Below are 16980 nucleotides of genomic sequence, written 5' to 3' on the forward strand. Positions count from 1 at the left end.
CTCATTCTGATGTTTAGACCTCGATCGCGATTACAATGCGCACCTGGCTCAGCGTACTGCTTTTCATCAGCATGAAGTACTAAAACTTGGACGTTTCGTTGCATGTTAAATAACTACTGGCCTAGCGTGATGTGACCCTTCCGCTAAAGTCCTACTTAAACCGGTTTCCACGTCCCAGAGGAACACCTGGACTGAAATCAGACATTTCCTTCGCGAATCAATACTGCCTTGCTAAACACGGCCGTATAGTGACGAATGGCATGTTCTGTGCGTGTATACGCTGTTCATATCTCAAGATTATCAGGGACATAGAACGCTCACCGTACTATTTCGCTTGAGCAGCTGCTGTTCTGCGGGCAGCTCGGTATGACATGGCACAGAATACGAAATTAATCGAACCGCACGAGCAGATTCCGCCAGCTGCTGCGAAGCCCTTGGCATTGCCTTGCCACTCGCATAGGCTGCCGAGTTGGTTTTTCAATGGTACTTATTCTCTTGATTTGCGGCCAGCGTTTCGCCGTCTGGGTTTCATGTGCCCAGTAAGCATCCACTAAGCTTCATTGACTTTCTTCGAGACGGACAAACATGCTTTACGCCACGGAAACTATACGTTCTAACCCAATTGTTAAAATACGAGCCCTGGAACTGTATACGTACATGACTGAAAGAAAAAAAAAAGTTGTTTTTAGACCATACTAACCGACCAAATTTCCGGTTCTTTAATTGTGAAGATCATTGTTTACTTCCTACCGCTGCCAATACATCTAATCGCTACTCGAAGAGACTCTATCCGAAGAAAATACCTTGATTGTAAACGAAGTGCCGTTCTATACGGATGTTTAGTTAGTAGACTACTATCGGTTCTCACTGACCGTTGATGTGAAGAGAAGGCGTTGCGCATAGGCCTATTTTACGCACATTTCCTTATTAGCTTTCTTCGCTGATTGTGATGGCGGTATACGTTCCAGTTGCTGCATCGGGCACTCATCTCTTTAAACTTATTTGCAAACATGATGCTGGTAGGTTTGGTAATTTTTATTCTGATAGTTTTTCCGACCCATTTCCTCATTGTCTTGTGTTTCCTGGTTTAGCTGTGTCTAACCCCTCGACCGAGGGTCCAGGGGTCTACAAGGTGGACTTCTACCACGACAACCAGATCCAACGCTGGTACGATGATAGTCTGCGCTGGTGCCAGGATTCTTCGCGGCTCGCCACCGAGGAGTCTGCCCAGATGCTGGTCTCGCAGCTTGACCAAGTTTACTACACCGACCGCACGGAAACCATACGAATCCCGGGCGAGGTTGTCTTCCAGGACCTGCACGTACAAGAAGCCATTCGGGCTCAGCAGGCGAGTCTCAGACCGCTATTTGAGGCCGTGTGAACGGATAGCTTTCCAAACTGAGCAATCGGACTCTATACGCTAGGAGGGAAAGCGGGGGGTGGAGAGGAACAGGAAAGGAAACAAGTACCGCACATTGCAACACAAGTTCGCGCTTATGTTGTTTATCTGCGTGGCTCCTACCCGGAATTTTATTTCCAGTAATTCTGTGTTGTTAATCTCCCATGGCTCCTGCCTGAAATTTTATTTCCAGTAATTGTGGACCGTATCTTGCTCCAAGAGCATAACGTTGAGAAAATGGTCCCCCCCCCCCCCCCCCCTTTGCTTTGTATGAATGGGTGTTTTCGTGTGCAGCCGACGCCCTTTACATGCCTAAAAATGCAATAAACGACCCCGGTGGAGAATTTATATTGTATTGTATTGCCGCACCGCGAGCGCACAGCGCGAGATCAAGTTAACTGAAAACTAGGGCTATTGGTTGAAGAGGTCTCTCTCGGAGTCTCTTCGCTCCTAAGAAACTTCACTACAGTATGAACTTCGCGAGCATTGGGCGAGTTGACGGGCAAGGAAGACTAATGCGTTTTTTATCAACTATGGATTTTTACAGGCGAAGGAATTGACATCCTGCTTTACGAAGCTTTCTCAAAATGCCATTGAGCACACGTTTTTAGCGCGAATTCAAAGAACTCAAGGAACTATATATATGACCAAGGCAGTAAACGCTAAAGCTGACTGTCAAGGCAGTGGACACAGTCAGAGCTGAGCATAATTTGTGACATTGTGCAGCATGTGTATGTCAAAGGCAGCGGACATGAAAAAAATGCGTGCTGCATATTTTATCCAATGATGCGCATGCTCGGAACAAAATAAATAAATAAAAAAGGCCATGAAGCAAAACAAGGGACCAGTGGTAAAATTCCAATGTCTCTTGAAAAAATTAAAACTGAGGATGACGGGAGATATCCTGAATAGCATAATTTTACCCGCAAAATGATAAATCTGGGAGGGGGGGGGGGGGGGGGGCGGAATGATCGGAATTGGAAACCTGAAGACTACCGTTCATTTCGTCAACTTTACATCAAGCTTTGCGCCTGGCACAACCAACTGAGGCAGTCGAGTTGTTTCTTACATTCTGCTCTCTTTAGTGCCATTTTACCACCGCAACATGTAATGCGCTAGCCCCACACTGCATTCTCTCTATGACCGGAGCTCTAGGGTTTTCATTTGCCGCTGTCACGAGGCAGCGTTTGTACGTGCTAATTACGTACACCCGCTTAATGATAAGTGTCAGCATAAAGAGTTCTATAGTATGTTGTTACATCCACACCTTCTACTCCGGTTTAAGCCACGCGTTCTGCACACTAGCCACTATGAACAAATCAATCGTGCGTTCCTCCTTGCATGCTCTTCCTGTCTCGACGTCCCCTACCTCTCTTAATTAACTCTTTTCGGCTTTCCCACGTTCCGGAGTACATTTACCAATGCCTCTCCTTCACAAATGTGCTCTGTCGCGGATCATGCAATGCACTTAATACAGCTATAACTAAAATCTTGCATAGGATGGCAGTCAACTGCAGGAGAGAACAACCTTCTCTTCTTGCTGCTTTTGAATTCGCTGCTTGGGGATTCTCAGATCGTTTGTATCAGCGATGTATCGGTATTGGCGAATATTGCAGGTATTCTATCAAGTGGCGTAAGCACAGGGCGCCTATGCAATTCAATATAGGTCGCAACCGCACCCTCCCTGTACAAAGTACATCCTGGCGTCTAACATCAATCTTTATTCGTAATAGGCAGAACATCGCCCTTAGATTTAAGAAAAAGGAACTGTCACACAGACATCACTCCTGGTTAGCGTCGTCCGCTGAATATGGTATAGCTCCGTGCATTCTGTCCCGCGTAGTTTTTTTTCTTCTGCAGTAAAACTGGCCGAGTTACTCAGACTACTTCAAAGAGGTGGCAGCTTGGGCTGAATAGCTCTTTTCATATTTTCTCTCTAAATCGCACTTTTCCTTCTGGCAAGTTGAAAGCATATTTGCCTGCTCTACGTGCGCCTCTCAAAGGTTGCAGTACAACTTACGCAATCTCCTTGCATCTCTTGCAGTTTGAAGAAATTGCCTCCGGTGAGAGCTACAGCGTCAAGGACTTGGAAGACCTGGAAAAGCTGCAGATGGAACTTAACGCGATGAAAGACTCTCTTCGCGGTATGCTGACTGAGCTCGACGATGCTCTGAAGCTCTCTGGAGACCAAGCCCTCATTGGCAAGTTCGGCGTTGTCATCAATATTTTTTTTCTACTCGACTGTCCGTTGAATGGTGCCGTGACGAGCGAAATTAACCTCGGAAATGGTCACTTCGTCCAGTCCTCAAATTCAAATACCATGTTAAACTTGGTCAGAATTTGAAACTTGATACTAGCGCCTGCACGACTGACTCGTTCGAATTTCTTTACCATTCTGTAGACGTGCTATTTTCTTGTCATTTCGCATGTAAAAAGTGTAGAAACCTATCCAATTTTCTTGACACTACTAACTAGACTCGATACACGGAAACTTCTACTTCTGCATTGCGTTATTATATCATTATTCTACGTAACTGTGAAGCCAGACATTCTTTGCGGTACTGGTTTGATAAAACAATATTACATAGGTGGTCCTTCTATGCTATCCAGGTGACTACCATTTCGAGCACCTCACACTCGACTGTCCGGCGCAAGGTTGCAAACTTGGCCAACTTGAGACCCTCTACCTGAACAAGGAAGAGGTCTCCAACCTGCCCAGCCGCCTGTTCTTCACGAACTCTCCTCAGTTCCCCAACGTGCCCATGTCATTCGAGCGCCTCCACGTCCAGAGCTTGCAGGTCGATGGACCCGTGAATGGACTGAACGTCTCCAACCTGGTCACCGTATCGGGCAATCATGTCCTGAACGGAAACATCCGCTTCGCGAGGCCAGTTCATGCACTCGGCAATGTCGTTGCTGCGGGCCTAGGGGGCGTCATTTTCTCGCCTCAGCATCTTTTACTTACGGAAGGCGACCAAGTGCAGACCGGCGAATTGACAATGATCGAAGCTTCGGCTCATGCGCTGCACGTAAGTCTTCCTCCACTTCTGTCTGAAGCCACGAATGGCCGCGCATCCTAGTTTCGTGCTTGATATCGACGGCTGGTTTCTCTCTAAGCGAGGCAACAACACAAATACGGTGTGCAGATGCGCTCATGGAAGTGGGGAAAATATTTCTGTTCGTAGGTGACCGGATCATGCAACGGCATCAGCATCGACAAGTTCTACCGGAACGCTCTGACTCGTCATGGCAATCACGTAGTAAAAGGGCGCAAGATAGTGCGCGACGTTGCTGTCGAGGGCGTGCTTCAGGTTGCACAGTCTGGACTGTTCAACAATGTCAACCTCCAAGATCTCTGGAATACAGTCATGTGGGTCCACGGGCACCAGGTCGTCACAGGTAATCATTCCGGAATAGGAACATTTTCCACGAACGTAATGTGAAAGACACTCAACTGGAGCTTGTACGCCTATCCTATGTGGTTCGAATTCCGCAGACACTCTGATTTTCTAAGTGTTTCTTCCCTTTCACAGTTGGCCTTGACTCCTTCAGGCCCCGCATCGATGTTGGGGATTTCGACTACAAAGTCGGGGGACCCTGTTTCGATCCCAGCCTCGGCGACAGTTTTTCGATGGGGGCGAAAAGCAAGGCTGCCGTATACAGGGGTGCATTGTTCGTGTACGGTAAAGAGCCCCAAGTGGTCGAAATTATCTGAAGCCCTCCACTAAAACCTCTCGTCGCCGGAGTAGCTTAGGAGCGTTACACCCATAAGCCAAACCTAATTCCTCAAACACGCATTACAGTGTATTACAGAGGGGAATGTGAAGGCTAGCTTGTAATACTTTTTGCCAATAACACCATTGGCTCCAATACCTTGGGAATTCACGCATGCCATATATTCCCGTGCTCGTAGCCTTTTAGCAGTAAATTCAAGAGTCGGGCACAATTAACCACACTTAATATGCGAAACTGTTCCCGCAAGCAGATCTCATCTTGTCTTGTTGTCGAGAGTGCCACCTTGCGGCCTAGAGCTGCAGCCTTTCTCTTGCATTTCTTGGGCCCACTGTAAAAACTTCTTGACGTCCGCTTTTTTTTTTTTCTTGGTTTTGAAAAGCAGTCACTTTCTCTAGGCACGAACAGGTCATCTTCTTCTGTCAAGCACAGACGTGCAATATTTTCTGAATCACTCATTTCGCACCAACATCTGAAGCTTCAAAAGCAGCCCTAAAAGTCGCGTGCACCATCGTTGACTGCGCCGCAAATGATTTCTCAGGAGTACCTTCGGCATTTTCTATCTCCATATGCTTGGCGCCTCAAACTTCCAAGGACGGCAGCGTCAGCCGTATGCTTCTCAGTGGTGAGACGGCAGGCTACGAGCAATCCCCGAAAGCCTTCTCACTTCACCTCGCCTCACCTCACCTCATCTGCGAAAGCTTGCCACAATGTTAAATTCATTTAGCACTTCAACCTGAATGGAAATATTTCTTATCCCGCTTCTGCACGTCTATGCTGCTGCACTGTTGCACAAACCAACCAGACTTCATTGAACTGTGTTCATGCTTAGGCATCTATCAAAACTTGTAGAGAGAGCGATGCGACTCAATAAGCATCGAAAGAACATGAAGTGTACACACTGCTTCATTGTCCTCTCGTTTCAGCTCTTCACGAGTACACGAATATCCAGTTCAGCGACGTCAGCGCTCGCGGAACTGTCAATGGCCTTCAGATACCAGGGCCTGACGTGGTTCTGATCAACCAAAATGTCACAATCACAGCGGAAAAGGTTTTCTTTGCCGATTGTTCGGCTAGGGAACTTCACGTGAACGTTGCTCTCAATGGGATTCGACATCTCCCAGATCCCATCTCTGGTAAGTAAGAAAAAAAAAAAAGCTACCATGTTTCTAACTCAGTGGAAAAACTTTTCTTCCGGTAGAAAATAGCTGGTCCCCTTTACCCTTTGTGGCTCTCAGGCGTACCGTCAGGAGGGGAAGGGGGGGAGCTAGAGGCAGTCGTAGTTCCAATCCATAAAGCTGCATTAATATCCCGATATTTTAGCAGGCGTTCGTCTCTCCTCCGGTCATCGAAGGACCCCTTAGTTGCTCGGTTGTAGAGATCTCGTGCCAATTCGTGGGCCGCTTCGTTCCCGTTGACGGCTGCGTGCGCCGGTGTCCAAGTTAACTGAATTTTCCTCTTCAACCTTCTCTGCCCTAATATCTTAGCAACAGCGGGAGAGATTCTCCCCTTGCTGAAATTTTGGATGCCAGTTTTGCTGCGCTTACTACTTTTGCTTCCGTCCCTGCGCAAGCCAACGCTATCGTAACTTCTTGGATTGGAATTATTTCTTTACAGACTGGAAAGGTCAACTTGACATGCTGGTTAAAACCCCTGTACAGCGCATTACAGGTAAGCTTCCCCGCGATATTGCAGTTTTGTACTGAGGGACATTGTGTTTTCAGGAAGGAAGACATTCAGCATTATACACTTGGATGGACACAGTGCCGTTGGAAGATTTGTGGACGGTGTAGACTTGTCCCAGCTGGCAGAATTCTTGCGCAGGCGGCGCACTACAGTTATGAATGGTAATAGTTTCAGTTAGTCCGCTTTGATCTTTTACAGTGCCGTTTTAAATCTCAATCCAGGGACATGGACTTTTACGGGCAAAGTTATTTTTGAAGATAAAGTGAAGGTTACAGGCCTGGTCAACGATCGCAAATTGGACGACTTGTATCGCTACGCCCTCCGCCTTGATGCGCCTCTTTTCCCCAACTTCAAGAGGGTAGTCTTCGCGAACGACGTACAGGTAAGCAGACAGGCCGTGTTTGCGATTATATTCTGCGAACTTGATTGCTTTATCCTTTGCTCACTAGATGAGGAACCTCACCTGTCCAGACATCAATGGACTTCACGTACCGTCTTCGTTTGTGCTTCGGCGCGGACCTAAAGTACTCAATGGCGAGAAGGTGTTCAGCAAATTAGTCCTTGCAGGAGACGTCGTTGTAAAAGGCCTTCTAAACGGAGTTGACTTGAGGGTCTGGAAAGATTCCCTCTTAACGCAGGGCAGCCAGGTTGGTTCCAAACATTTTGCTTAAGATTGCACATAGATTAACATGCTCTTCGTAACAATTTTTTTTTCAGGTCGTGCATGCTCCTAAAGTATTCATGAAGAACCTGCACGTCAAAAATCTTGTCGTCGGAGAGTCTATAAATGGTGTGAGCATCGCAGAACTCTGTCGTCTCGACGAAAACTGCATCATCACCGCTCCAAAAGACTTCGAGGCTTTAACAGTTGACGGCGGCTTGACCGTTAAAAATTTTGTGGTAAGAAACCGAATCAATGGAATACGTGCTGCTGAGCTTCTAGAAGATTCCCTGCTCTATTCGGGTGAGTACTTCGTCAACCGTACAAAGTGTAGTGTGGATTCCCTGCATGCTTAATTTGATTCTATCTGTCAATGCTTGCACTATATTCCTTTGCAGCCCAACAAGTTGTCTCTGGACGCAAGATCTTCGCTAGCAATTTGACGGTACCACGCCACGCTAATATCCGTACCAGCAATTTCTCGGGAGTCCCGCTCTCAGAACTTTACTTGGATGCTGTGCTACTAAAAGGAAACCAAGTTATTACAGGAGAAAAAGTATTCTCTAGCCCCGTCACGGCTCCACGCTTCGCATTTGAATCTCTCCTGGACGGAGTCTCGCAAGAGGACATGAGCAACTGGATGCTTCAAGGTGTCGACCAGGTAGTAAGCGGAGACATTGTCTTCGAGAACAGCCTGGAAACTCTCGGGCCACTCGTAGTCCGTAGCACCATCAACGAAGTGAACGTACAAGAACTCTTTAGCAAGACTGCTTTTAAGAACGAGTCGACGACGTTTTCCGGTCCAGTTAGGTTCGAGTTCCTTGGCTCCATGGCTGATGTACATGTGACTGGGACAGTTCAAGGCATTGACGTGTCTGAAGAAGTCGTGGACGCCTCTAAAAATGTTACGATAACGGGCCGGAAGTTCATGAAAAAGGGTTTCAGCGTTGACGGAGACGTGTGGGTCAGTGGTCTCGTAGATTCAGTAAAAGTGGAAGAACTCTGCAGAAAGGCTGTGAGGGTCTTCGGCCATCAGATTATAGGGGCTCCGACGACTGTTTTCGGCGACGTCACTTTCCGCGCAGGCGTTAAAGTTGACGGACTCGTTGGCGGCATCGATTTACGGCAACTGCAATCTTCTTGTGCAAAGACAAATGCGCCTTCAACGTTGCGAGGAAGCAAGAAATTCAGGACCCTTGTTATCGAGGGGGTAAGTCTCCTAAACTATGCTTAGACCACATAAATTCTGTGCTGACAATGACCGTTCTAACAAAGCATGCATTGAAACCTAAATGCATTCTATGTATATATCACAGTGAATTTACGTTCTGCAGATTAATTTTATCTTTTCTTCGGTTTCTTTTCCCTAGCCCGTGACACTTCGAGGTACACTGAATGGGTTCAATTTTGACTATTTGCGAGACCACTACATGAGCATCACCAGAGACCAAATCGTCGAAACAAAGCTTAAAATGCACAACGCGCGTATCCATGGTAAGGAAGTTGGGAGACATTATTTCCGCGGGTTTTGATCACTGCTACATGCCCAAACGTTGTTCCAGGCTCCCTGCAAAGCGCCGGCGTGGAGGCGCCACTAGTCAACGGTATCAGTCTGCCCTTGTTCGTGAGTTCTGCACTGAGGACTGTGGGGGATCAGTTGATCACCGCATCTTGCAAGTTTCATAATGTCACGTTTGCCGGTAAGATATTGACCAGCTGCTAGTGCCGTTACCTCACTCTTATCTTGCTTCACGTGCGTACCTGTCGCGATTTTGGCACTTTGTTTAGCATGCTATGACAAAGCACTTGTTACACATGCCATGCTGTAGCACTGGCTTTCTTGCTCTTGGTCCTTTTCTGTCCGACAGGAGACTTGACTACCCATGGCAACGTCAATGGAGTGAAACTTCCTGAGGATGTCTTCACCAAGGTTCGCACGAACGTAGTCTCTGGACCGTTGGCGGTGACAGGGAACGCAACCATCGCGGGCACTCTGACCATGCCAGAATCCGCGCGCTTGCAAGACGTTGATGTCGCGGCGTGGGCACGCAAAGCAGTCTTCAACGACGGTCGAGAGTACAGGATCAACGGAGCCAAAGTGCTACGAAACGTGCAAGTCGCGAGTGCAAAGTATGCCTGCTATCGCATTCAATGTCGCTGAATAAGCTTAACTTTGTCTTGTAAAATATTTACCTCATTTTCTTCTTAGTATTCACGGCACCCTGGATGGCATCAAGGTGTCCGCCAGCGAACTTCTGCTTACAACGAAGGACCAAGTAATAACTGGAAAGAAGACTGTGGTCGCCGATGCGGCCGTGAAAGACCTGCGCGTCAGCGGTTACCTCAACGGTGTCAACATTCACGAATTTGTTCATCAGGCTGTATGTATCAGACTCGTATTACCCGCGAACTCTAGCTAACGCCTCCTTCCGTTCGGTGATTTCGCAGATGCTGAAGAGCAGGAACAACACAATCACCGCTCCAAAGAGATTCACTGGTGGATTCAGCGTTGCTACGCTTCATACTCTCGGTACAATAGGAAATGTTAGCCTACGGGAGCTGAAGCAGAGCATTCGGTCCACTAGCGAACTGCAAGACCTGTCAAGTCGGCTCGGCCACCAGAACAGACGAATCGAGCACTTGAGTGCTGCGTTGAAAGGTATTTTCTCCCTGTTTGGTGCAGTAGTGCGGCGTTTAACGCAGGTCTGCTTCCCCAACAGAGCAAGCTGTTCTCCTCGCCTACTACGAGCAGATATTCGCCTTCACTGTCGGGCCCTCCCACTCCGCAATCTATGTGCCTCTGCGAGGCTCTCCAGATATCTTTCTCATAAGTTCGCCAGCTGTCCATCACCAACCCTGCGGCATACTGAAAAGCTTCAGACTCGAAGCGGCATACACTAAAGCATTTCCTCTGCAACAGGCAAGTTCACTTTAAGCCATGCATATAAGAAAACTACGTGATTTGCTATCTGAAACTGCGCAACAGATTTGTCAGACTATATATATAGTTGGTTCTTTATAAATACCGATAAATGAATACACGAACGAGACATGGACAGCTAAAACAGCAGCCTCTTTCGCGTATAGCAAGAGTGTGGAGAAACATTGAAGGCGAAATAAGTTTCGGTTTTTCATCGTTTGTTTAGTATTCTTGTATCGACTCGTATTCCGCAGCATTTGAGCACACCTCTGACAAACTATTCAGAGAAATGAACCCCAAAGCCTACTGGGCTGTATGTCGCGGGGGGACAGATATGTTTGTCATAGCGTCGAGCTCAAGACCAGCGCAAATTCTTGTAAAGCCCTGTGCGCATCAGCTGACTCGAAATTAAGCATTAAAAACTCCTTGCCCCCCCCCCCCCCCCCCCCCCAAAAAAAAAAAAAAAAAAAAAAAAAAAGAAAATGGGGCGATAAGCAGAGTGGAGACTGTTTTACCAAACCTGCCATTAAGATAGAGGTAGAAAGCAGAGAGGTAGAACCGAGAAGTAGAACGTGAAGCCACCTCTCCAACCTTTAACCTCGCAGCTTCGCGTTTCGATTATAATATCACATAAACTCATTCTTGCACTTCACTTTGCTGAAATCTCGTATAGTTAAAGGCTAGTGTCGCACTGTCCTAGACTTCACTGTGATCTGTTCTTTTGCTAATAAGCCTATAGTTTTGTCTCGAAGCCGACGGAGCTCAGTCTGGAGTTTGCGCACAAATTGTGTAGTTCGCAAGCGTACGCAATTCATTTGCAGCTTGGCGCATTGTGGACGATTATCTTTGGTTAGCTGTAAAGCGGGTGGAAGCTTTGTCCACTAGCTACGCTTTGTTCCACTAGGCGTTTAGTAGCCTTCACTGGTATGGAACAAATTAAATACCGAATATGAATATCAATGCAAGGTCGTCGTATTTTTCGTTATTACTCGGGTTTATTTCACATTACCAGTGGCAATGGCTGAACTGTTGCACAAGTGGACTTTAATTTATAGCTTCTTTGTCACTGTGCAGGACATTCAGGTTGCCCAAGGCTCTTCACTTCACCACCTCTCCACTCAGGCTTCGGACTATATTGTCGTAGCTAACTTCAACGCGGGACCCTCCTGTTCAATTGAAGCACCCATTCTAAGTACTGTGGGTAAGTCTCCTATACCCCGTTCACGACGGCAGTCTACACGTTAGTAGCCACATTCACATTGGAGGTTTACGGTCGAAGCCGGTAAATAGGTTCCCAAAAATGTTCGACTCTATCTGCTATGCTAATCCCCTACTAACACTTAAATGTCGTAAGCAACAAACAAGTTTCTGGCCAGGCTGTCAGTACAAATAAGCCGGGCATCCTTATGTTGTTCAAGTTAATTCCTAGTTGCAGTTGTAGTTTCAGGTTAACGTTTTTTCCATTTCGAGAAGTATAGCAACTAACGTAAAACTACCAACTTGCCTCTTCGCCGCAGCCAGTTTGTCTTTACTGCGGCTTGCTGTGGTGACTCAGTGGTCACCTAAGCTGCTGTCCTCGAAGAATGTGTCGTTCTCGGACGAGACAGCCGCATTTTGGTGGAGCAAAGATACCAGTGTACTATGCGCTTGGTCGAAATATACTAGGAGTTCTCAACTAAGGCACCCCTGTCGCTATGGAGTTTCCGTCCACGTATAATTTTCACTGTTGTCCTGATCTACATGCTGTAACCTTTTCGTTGGTCTACACTCTGTCTTAATTCAGAAAGTTCGTGCTTCGCACTCCCGTTAAGTCCACTTTGTCCAATTTGTCCACTTTTCAATTATAGACAAAGCTCATTTCGCTTTTTATTTTTCATCCCTTTCATCTTTCGCATTCCTTCAGGTGCAGGGCACAGCTCCGTAGAAATATTCAGCTGGAATCCAAGCACAAACTCACTCAACAGATATCAAGTGTTGAGAATGGATTCGCTGAAGAGTGTGTCTCCGTTCAACTACGAGGCACTAGGATGCTTGGCGATCTCCGCTGGAGGGTTCTTAAAGATCGCTTGCGTCGAAGACCCTTCAAAGGGTTTCATCGTTCACCAGGACCTACCGATACATTACAGCCACGAGGTAAAATTTTACTCCTTCTTAAACCAAGCGTTCCTTTCTAGACGTACGGATGGCACAACTTCTTTCCGTGGCTACCACCCATATACTCGAGCAATAACAGCCACCCACTTGCAAAACGCATATTCGCCGGTCGTGCATGCCGTTCAGTGCGGACGTTGCCGCAGTACGCAGCCGCCTAGTGCAATACTCCAGGAATTGTTTTTCTCTGCCGTTACACTGCAGTAAAAAGTAGACAGTGTGTAGTCTAGTAAATCACGCTCCCACTGGTGCAGTACACTGTCAGGTTGCCTGCATTTTTTTTTTTTTGAAAGATTCTAGGATGCGTATATATACCGTTGCAGTTTTTGTTTCGCTTATACAGAGTCCATAACACTACAGGTGCTTGCTCAAGTTGATGATACTTGGTTGGAGACAATGCAAGAAGGAGAGGAACACTGACGTTCACGTACTTATAAAATTGCGGTGACGTGACGTGCCTTCTGATGTTCACGTCAGTCTGCAGCTGTTTCTTCTCTTGTGTTTTTAGTTTGTGTGTAACTCCGTGCACATAACAAATTACACGCTTAGTTCGCAATTGAAATTTCGACACGCTAGGGACCTTCATACGTGCCATCTATTAAGAATTTTTCATCTACCCACATGAACACTGGCGTTCAAACATCAGTGTAATCTTTAGCGTTGCGAAACTGTGCTCAACAATGCGAGAAGACGTTCATGGTAGCCTTGCCTAAGAAGAATTTGGCGTAGGTCTCGGCTCAGCTCTGCCCGAAGGATGGCTCGGTCCTGCTGGCAATCTCTGCCAAGCAGCCTGGTCAGTTCGACCGAGTCTTCGCGTATCGGTGGTCCCGCCAAGGTCTTCACAAGCTGGCCAGCATTCCTGCCGTCTCTGTGGGATCTCTTGCCGCCGTTGGTCACGGTGATGCCTGTCTCATGATTGTCGGCCAGCGTAGAGTGGCCGGTGCGGACACGCCCACTTCTGTCTACAGGTACATATCTCTTCCTCTTCTAACGATCCGCCTAGAAGCTGTATTACCAGAAATGATCCAGTGCGCCGAACGCGCCGCATGCTGTTAGGTAGAGAGAATGCCCCAGCAGTGAGTGGTATTCTCTCCAATCTGCATGCTGATCGTTTGTTGCATGAAACTAATGAAAATATTGTTGGTGGCAATGAAAGTGACATGATTTAGGCGGGTTTTTATGAACGCCCTCAAAGCGTCGCACTACTGTTGCTTCACCTCTAGCTCGAACCTTCTGTGGTGAACTTTGAATGTAAGAAGCTGGTTGGTTTTCATGCTTCATACCTTCCAGCTTTGTTAAGAGAATTTCTGGCTTTCGTGGAAAGAAGCTAGACTCGGGGAGGCTGTCGCGTGGAGCCACCATTTTAACTGAGCAGCCAGACGGCCCCACGATAAAGCCGGTGCGCCACTGCTTCCACGTGATGAAATCCTCAATTGGGTATCACTCTTTCAGGGAGTGGTGCTAGTCAGCATTCGGATCTGCAGGTAGTGGCAGCGTAGGCTTAAATTTCACTCTAAACATGTTTCAAGAGACCAATAACTCTTCCAGCTGTGCCACAACGTGCACATCAGTGCAAGCGTAACTTGTTAAGAGGTCAGCGAAGGAACGACAGTTTGTTTTTAGGTGATGCTTAAGCAAAAGTGCGATGAACTCCAATTTTTTTTTTTTTTGTCAGAACATACACAGGTCGGTTAATAACAAAGTGGTCCTGCTGAGTTTGATCATGAAAGCGTTATAAAAAGGACAATGTAATAATCCACACAGAATGCGCTTTCTGCGCATGGCTTAGTCTGTTCTTTTCGTTTTGAGCGCTCTCATGATTAGCGTGGTAAACAAACTCGCCCAAACGCTGCAATGGTTACCAATAATGACAGTACGTATCTTACTGCTGATACATCTACATTAAATTATGATTATCTGCATTACATGTTAGGTATCAGTATTATAGGCATGAATAATGGACTCTCCACTCGGGGTCGGAAGTAGGGCTAAGCACAGAATCCTTTCCTGTTGCTGCACTTGAAGGCGCAACAACTCTGCTTCTGCCCGGCCAGATGTCATGTGTGCTGTAAGCCCAAGGTCATACTAAAAAAATTACAAGAGTTCAACGCTGCTGAACCAAATACTGAGCGAAAGCATTAGCTGCGGATGACCGAGCGTCTTTTTCTTCTTCCTCAGCCCACATATAAAGCCCCGCTTTAACCAACCGATATGAACGTGCCTTAGTGGCCTATAGGGGTAACGTGAATGCCAGGGTCCTAGCAGGCTGATTCTGATATAACCATCCCATGTGAAACGACAGACCCAAGTTGGCAGCTCCTGCCAGCTTGGGGTCGTCTACGGGGGTCGTCTAAAGGTCAAAGGTCAATGGTGGTCACCGCGGTTCCACGCTGAAGGCTCAAACTGCGAGCAGTATTGCTTTCGCAACAAATAAAAAAAAAAAAACCACTCCTGCCAGCCCCCTCTCAAGCATTTCCCCTCGTCGGCTTTTTCAGTGATCCCATGAACCAGACCATCCATATCGGCGCCCGATCACGTGGTCCCAACTTTTATCGTTCCACTGATTCCCTTTCACTTTAGGGGTTGATACCGTGCAAACAAAAGCAACACCACTTTGCGGCATGCTTGTCACTGCAACGTTGAACTCGCTCAGATTCTGTTGTGGACAACTGGTCGCAATTGCTGTCAATATTTGCAAGAGCTTTTCCAAAATTTAATTTTTTACTCGCTTCTCTATGGGCAGGATGTCTTCTTGCAGGCCTCTCATGCGCGGATGTTTCAGCTACTTGCTTTGTAAGCATATTCGGAATAAACTTGTCTTTGAAATGCGAGACCGCTGACGCGCAGCCTATACAGCCGCTCGCAAACAGCGCAGCGAGCGGGAAGCCCTGTCATCCGATGTATTGCATTTTTTGGAGAAACCTTGCAAAATTCTGTAGCAAGGCAGATGCAGCCACCTTCTGTTTGCGAGTGCATCCCTGTCGCAATGCGCGCTAGTGTTTCCTCAGCATTGCCAAACGTGCAAATTCTGCCAAGTGTGAGATTAGATACGACTAAGTTCGAAGATGGCAAAAAAAAAAAAAGGGGGCAGCGAATCGCGATGGCGTGTTCGTTGCCTGCACCAGTATTTCGTGCGGTATCAACTCCAATCCGTTGCCTCCTCCCTTCCAGGTACGCACCTGGGCAGCCCCAGGAGTTGCTGGAGGTTCAGAAGCTGTTTGCCGGCGACGTGCAATCAATCAGCTGGCTGCCATCGCCGGACGACCGGACGAGCCTAATCTTCGTGCGCTCCAGCGGAGCGGGAAAGAATCTCAAGGTCTACGCTTTGAAAGGCGCTTCCGGATTTCTTGAGCAACAGTCTCTCCATGTGGACGGTACGGCAACCATTTTTTTTCTCCCTCACTTCTTCGTCTTGCAAGACGCAGCCTGTTCGCAGTTCGATTGCATAAAGGCCGAAAGGATGATTCGCATCTCGGATGCTGGAGCCAGTGGTTCGGCGGAAGTCACTTCGGGCTTTTGACAGCGGTTTATCTCGCCTTAGTCATGCAAGCGCTCCTAGATTAGCAAACTGCGTGAATACGCTTCATTCATCCATTAGTGGCTGCTAGTATTTCGGCATTCAGCTATTCTGACAAACTTACGTTGAATGTGACTAGTTAACATTACTTGCTTCCAGGCTCGTTACTATGGCGACGGATGGAACTAGCTATGCTTTCCTTTTGTTCTCAATAAAACCGCTAATACCCTAACGCTGCTTTAGGTGCATACGTTGTGCGGCAACAGCGTGCATGCTGTTATACAAACATGTCACAGTAACCTGCGTACTCCATACTCTTACTTCCTGCGTCTTGCACTGCGCGTAACTTTTTGTTCTGGTTTCAGAATCCTTCCGCGAGGTGCGGGCATTCCGACGACCTGACGCCCTCCACTTCATCACGCTGTCAAACAGCCGCGAGGAACCTTCTGCAGTGGTCCTGGCCTCAAAGGTCAAGGGAACGCCTTACGGCCGCCGATAGACGAAATAGTTCCTTTAAATATACTTTGTTTTAACATTCGTCACACCTGTTGAGTTTATTACGCAATTTACACTTGTTATCCAGTTCACAGAACTGTAACGACGATTTAATCCAATAAAACTTTTACGTGTTTTTAAAATTTGCCGTGTGTTGAACCTGCTTTTCTGAAATGATTCCATTTTGATATATTTTCACCACGCACTACTCACAGGTATTCGCAAAATTAATCCAAATGTCTCCAACGCAGTGCGTGACCAATTTTCTAGGCATTCATCTGCTTCGACAGACATGCCCCGTATTCCAGGACGTATTCCCCCGGCACTATCTGTCGGCCGCCAGTATAACTCATTGCGCAACATTGGGAATATATTCCATTCAACGGAAGATAGACTCCCGCTAAATGGTCGGGGAGATG

At 47.2% G+C, this 16980-nt stretch overlaps 1 protein-coding gene across 1 annotated transcript in view; it reads left to right on the forward strand.

Moving 5' to 3' along the window:
• LOC146191218 (uncharacterized) overlaps window positions 1-16704 on the forward strand; it is a gene marked incomplete at its 5' end in the record, with an annotated part of 21575 nt that extends 4871 nt beyond the window's left edge. The window contains 22 exon segments of the mRNA XM_084601702.1: window positions 1092-1348; window positions 3444-3600; window positions 4010-4428; window positions 4585-4798; window positions 6058-6267; window positions 6749-6802; window positions 6856-6978; window positions 7039-7199; window positions 7267-7464; window positions 7535-7781; window positions 7877-8688; window positions 8849-8972; window positions 9041-9178; window positions 9347-9608; window positions 9688-9859; window positions 9927-10137; window positions 10199-10398; window positions 11473-11599; window positions 12302-12531; window positions 13279-13517; window positions 15721-15923; window positions 16432-16704. Of these exon segments, the coding sequence (XP_084457828.1) occupies window positions 1092-1348; window positions 3444-3600; window positions 4010-4428; window positions 4585-4798; window positions 6058-6267; window positions 6749-6802; window positions 6856-6978; window positions 7039-7199; window positions 7267-7464; window positions 7535-7781; window positions 7877-8688; window positions 8849-8972; window positions 9041-9178; window positions 9347-9608; window positions 9688-9859; window positions 9927-10137; window positions 10199-10398; window positions 11473-11599; window positions 12302-12531; window positions 13279-13517; window positions 15721-15923; window positions 16432-16565 (4892 nt within the window).
• Window positions 16705-16980: the final 276 nt, after the last annotated feature.

The sequence above is a fragment of the Amblyomma maculatum genome, chromosome 4, assembly GCF_055883805.1.
Source record: "Amblyomma maculatum isolate TAMU_Amacu chromosome 4, ASM5588380v1, whole genome shotgun sequence".
Lineage (NCBI taxonomy): Eukaryota > Metazoa > Arthropoda > Arachnida > Ixodida > Ixodidae > Amblyomma > Amblyomma maculatum.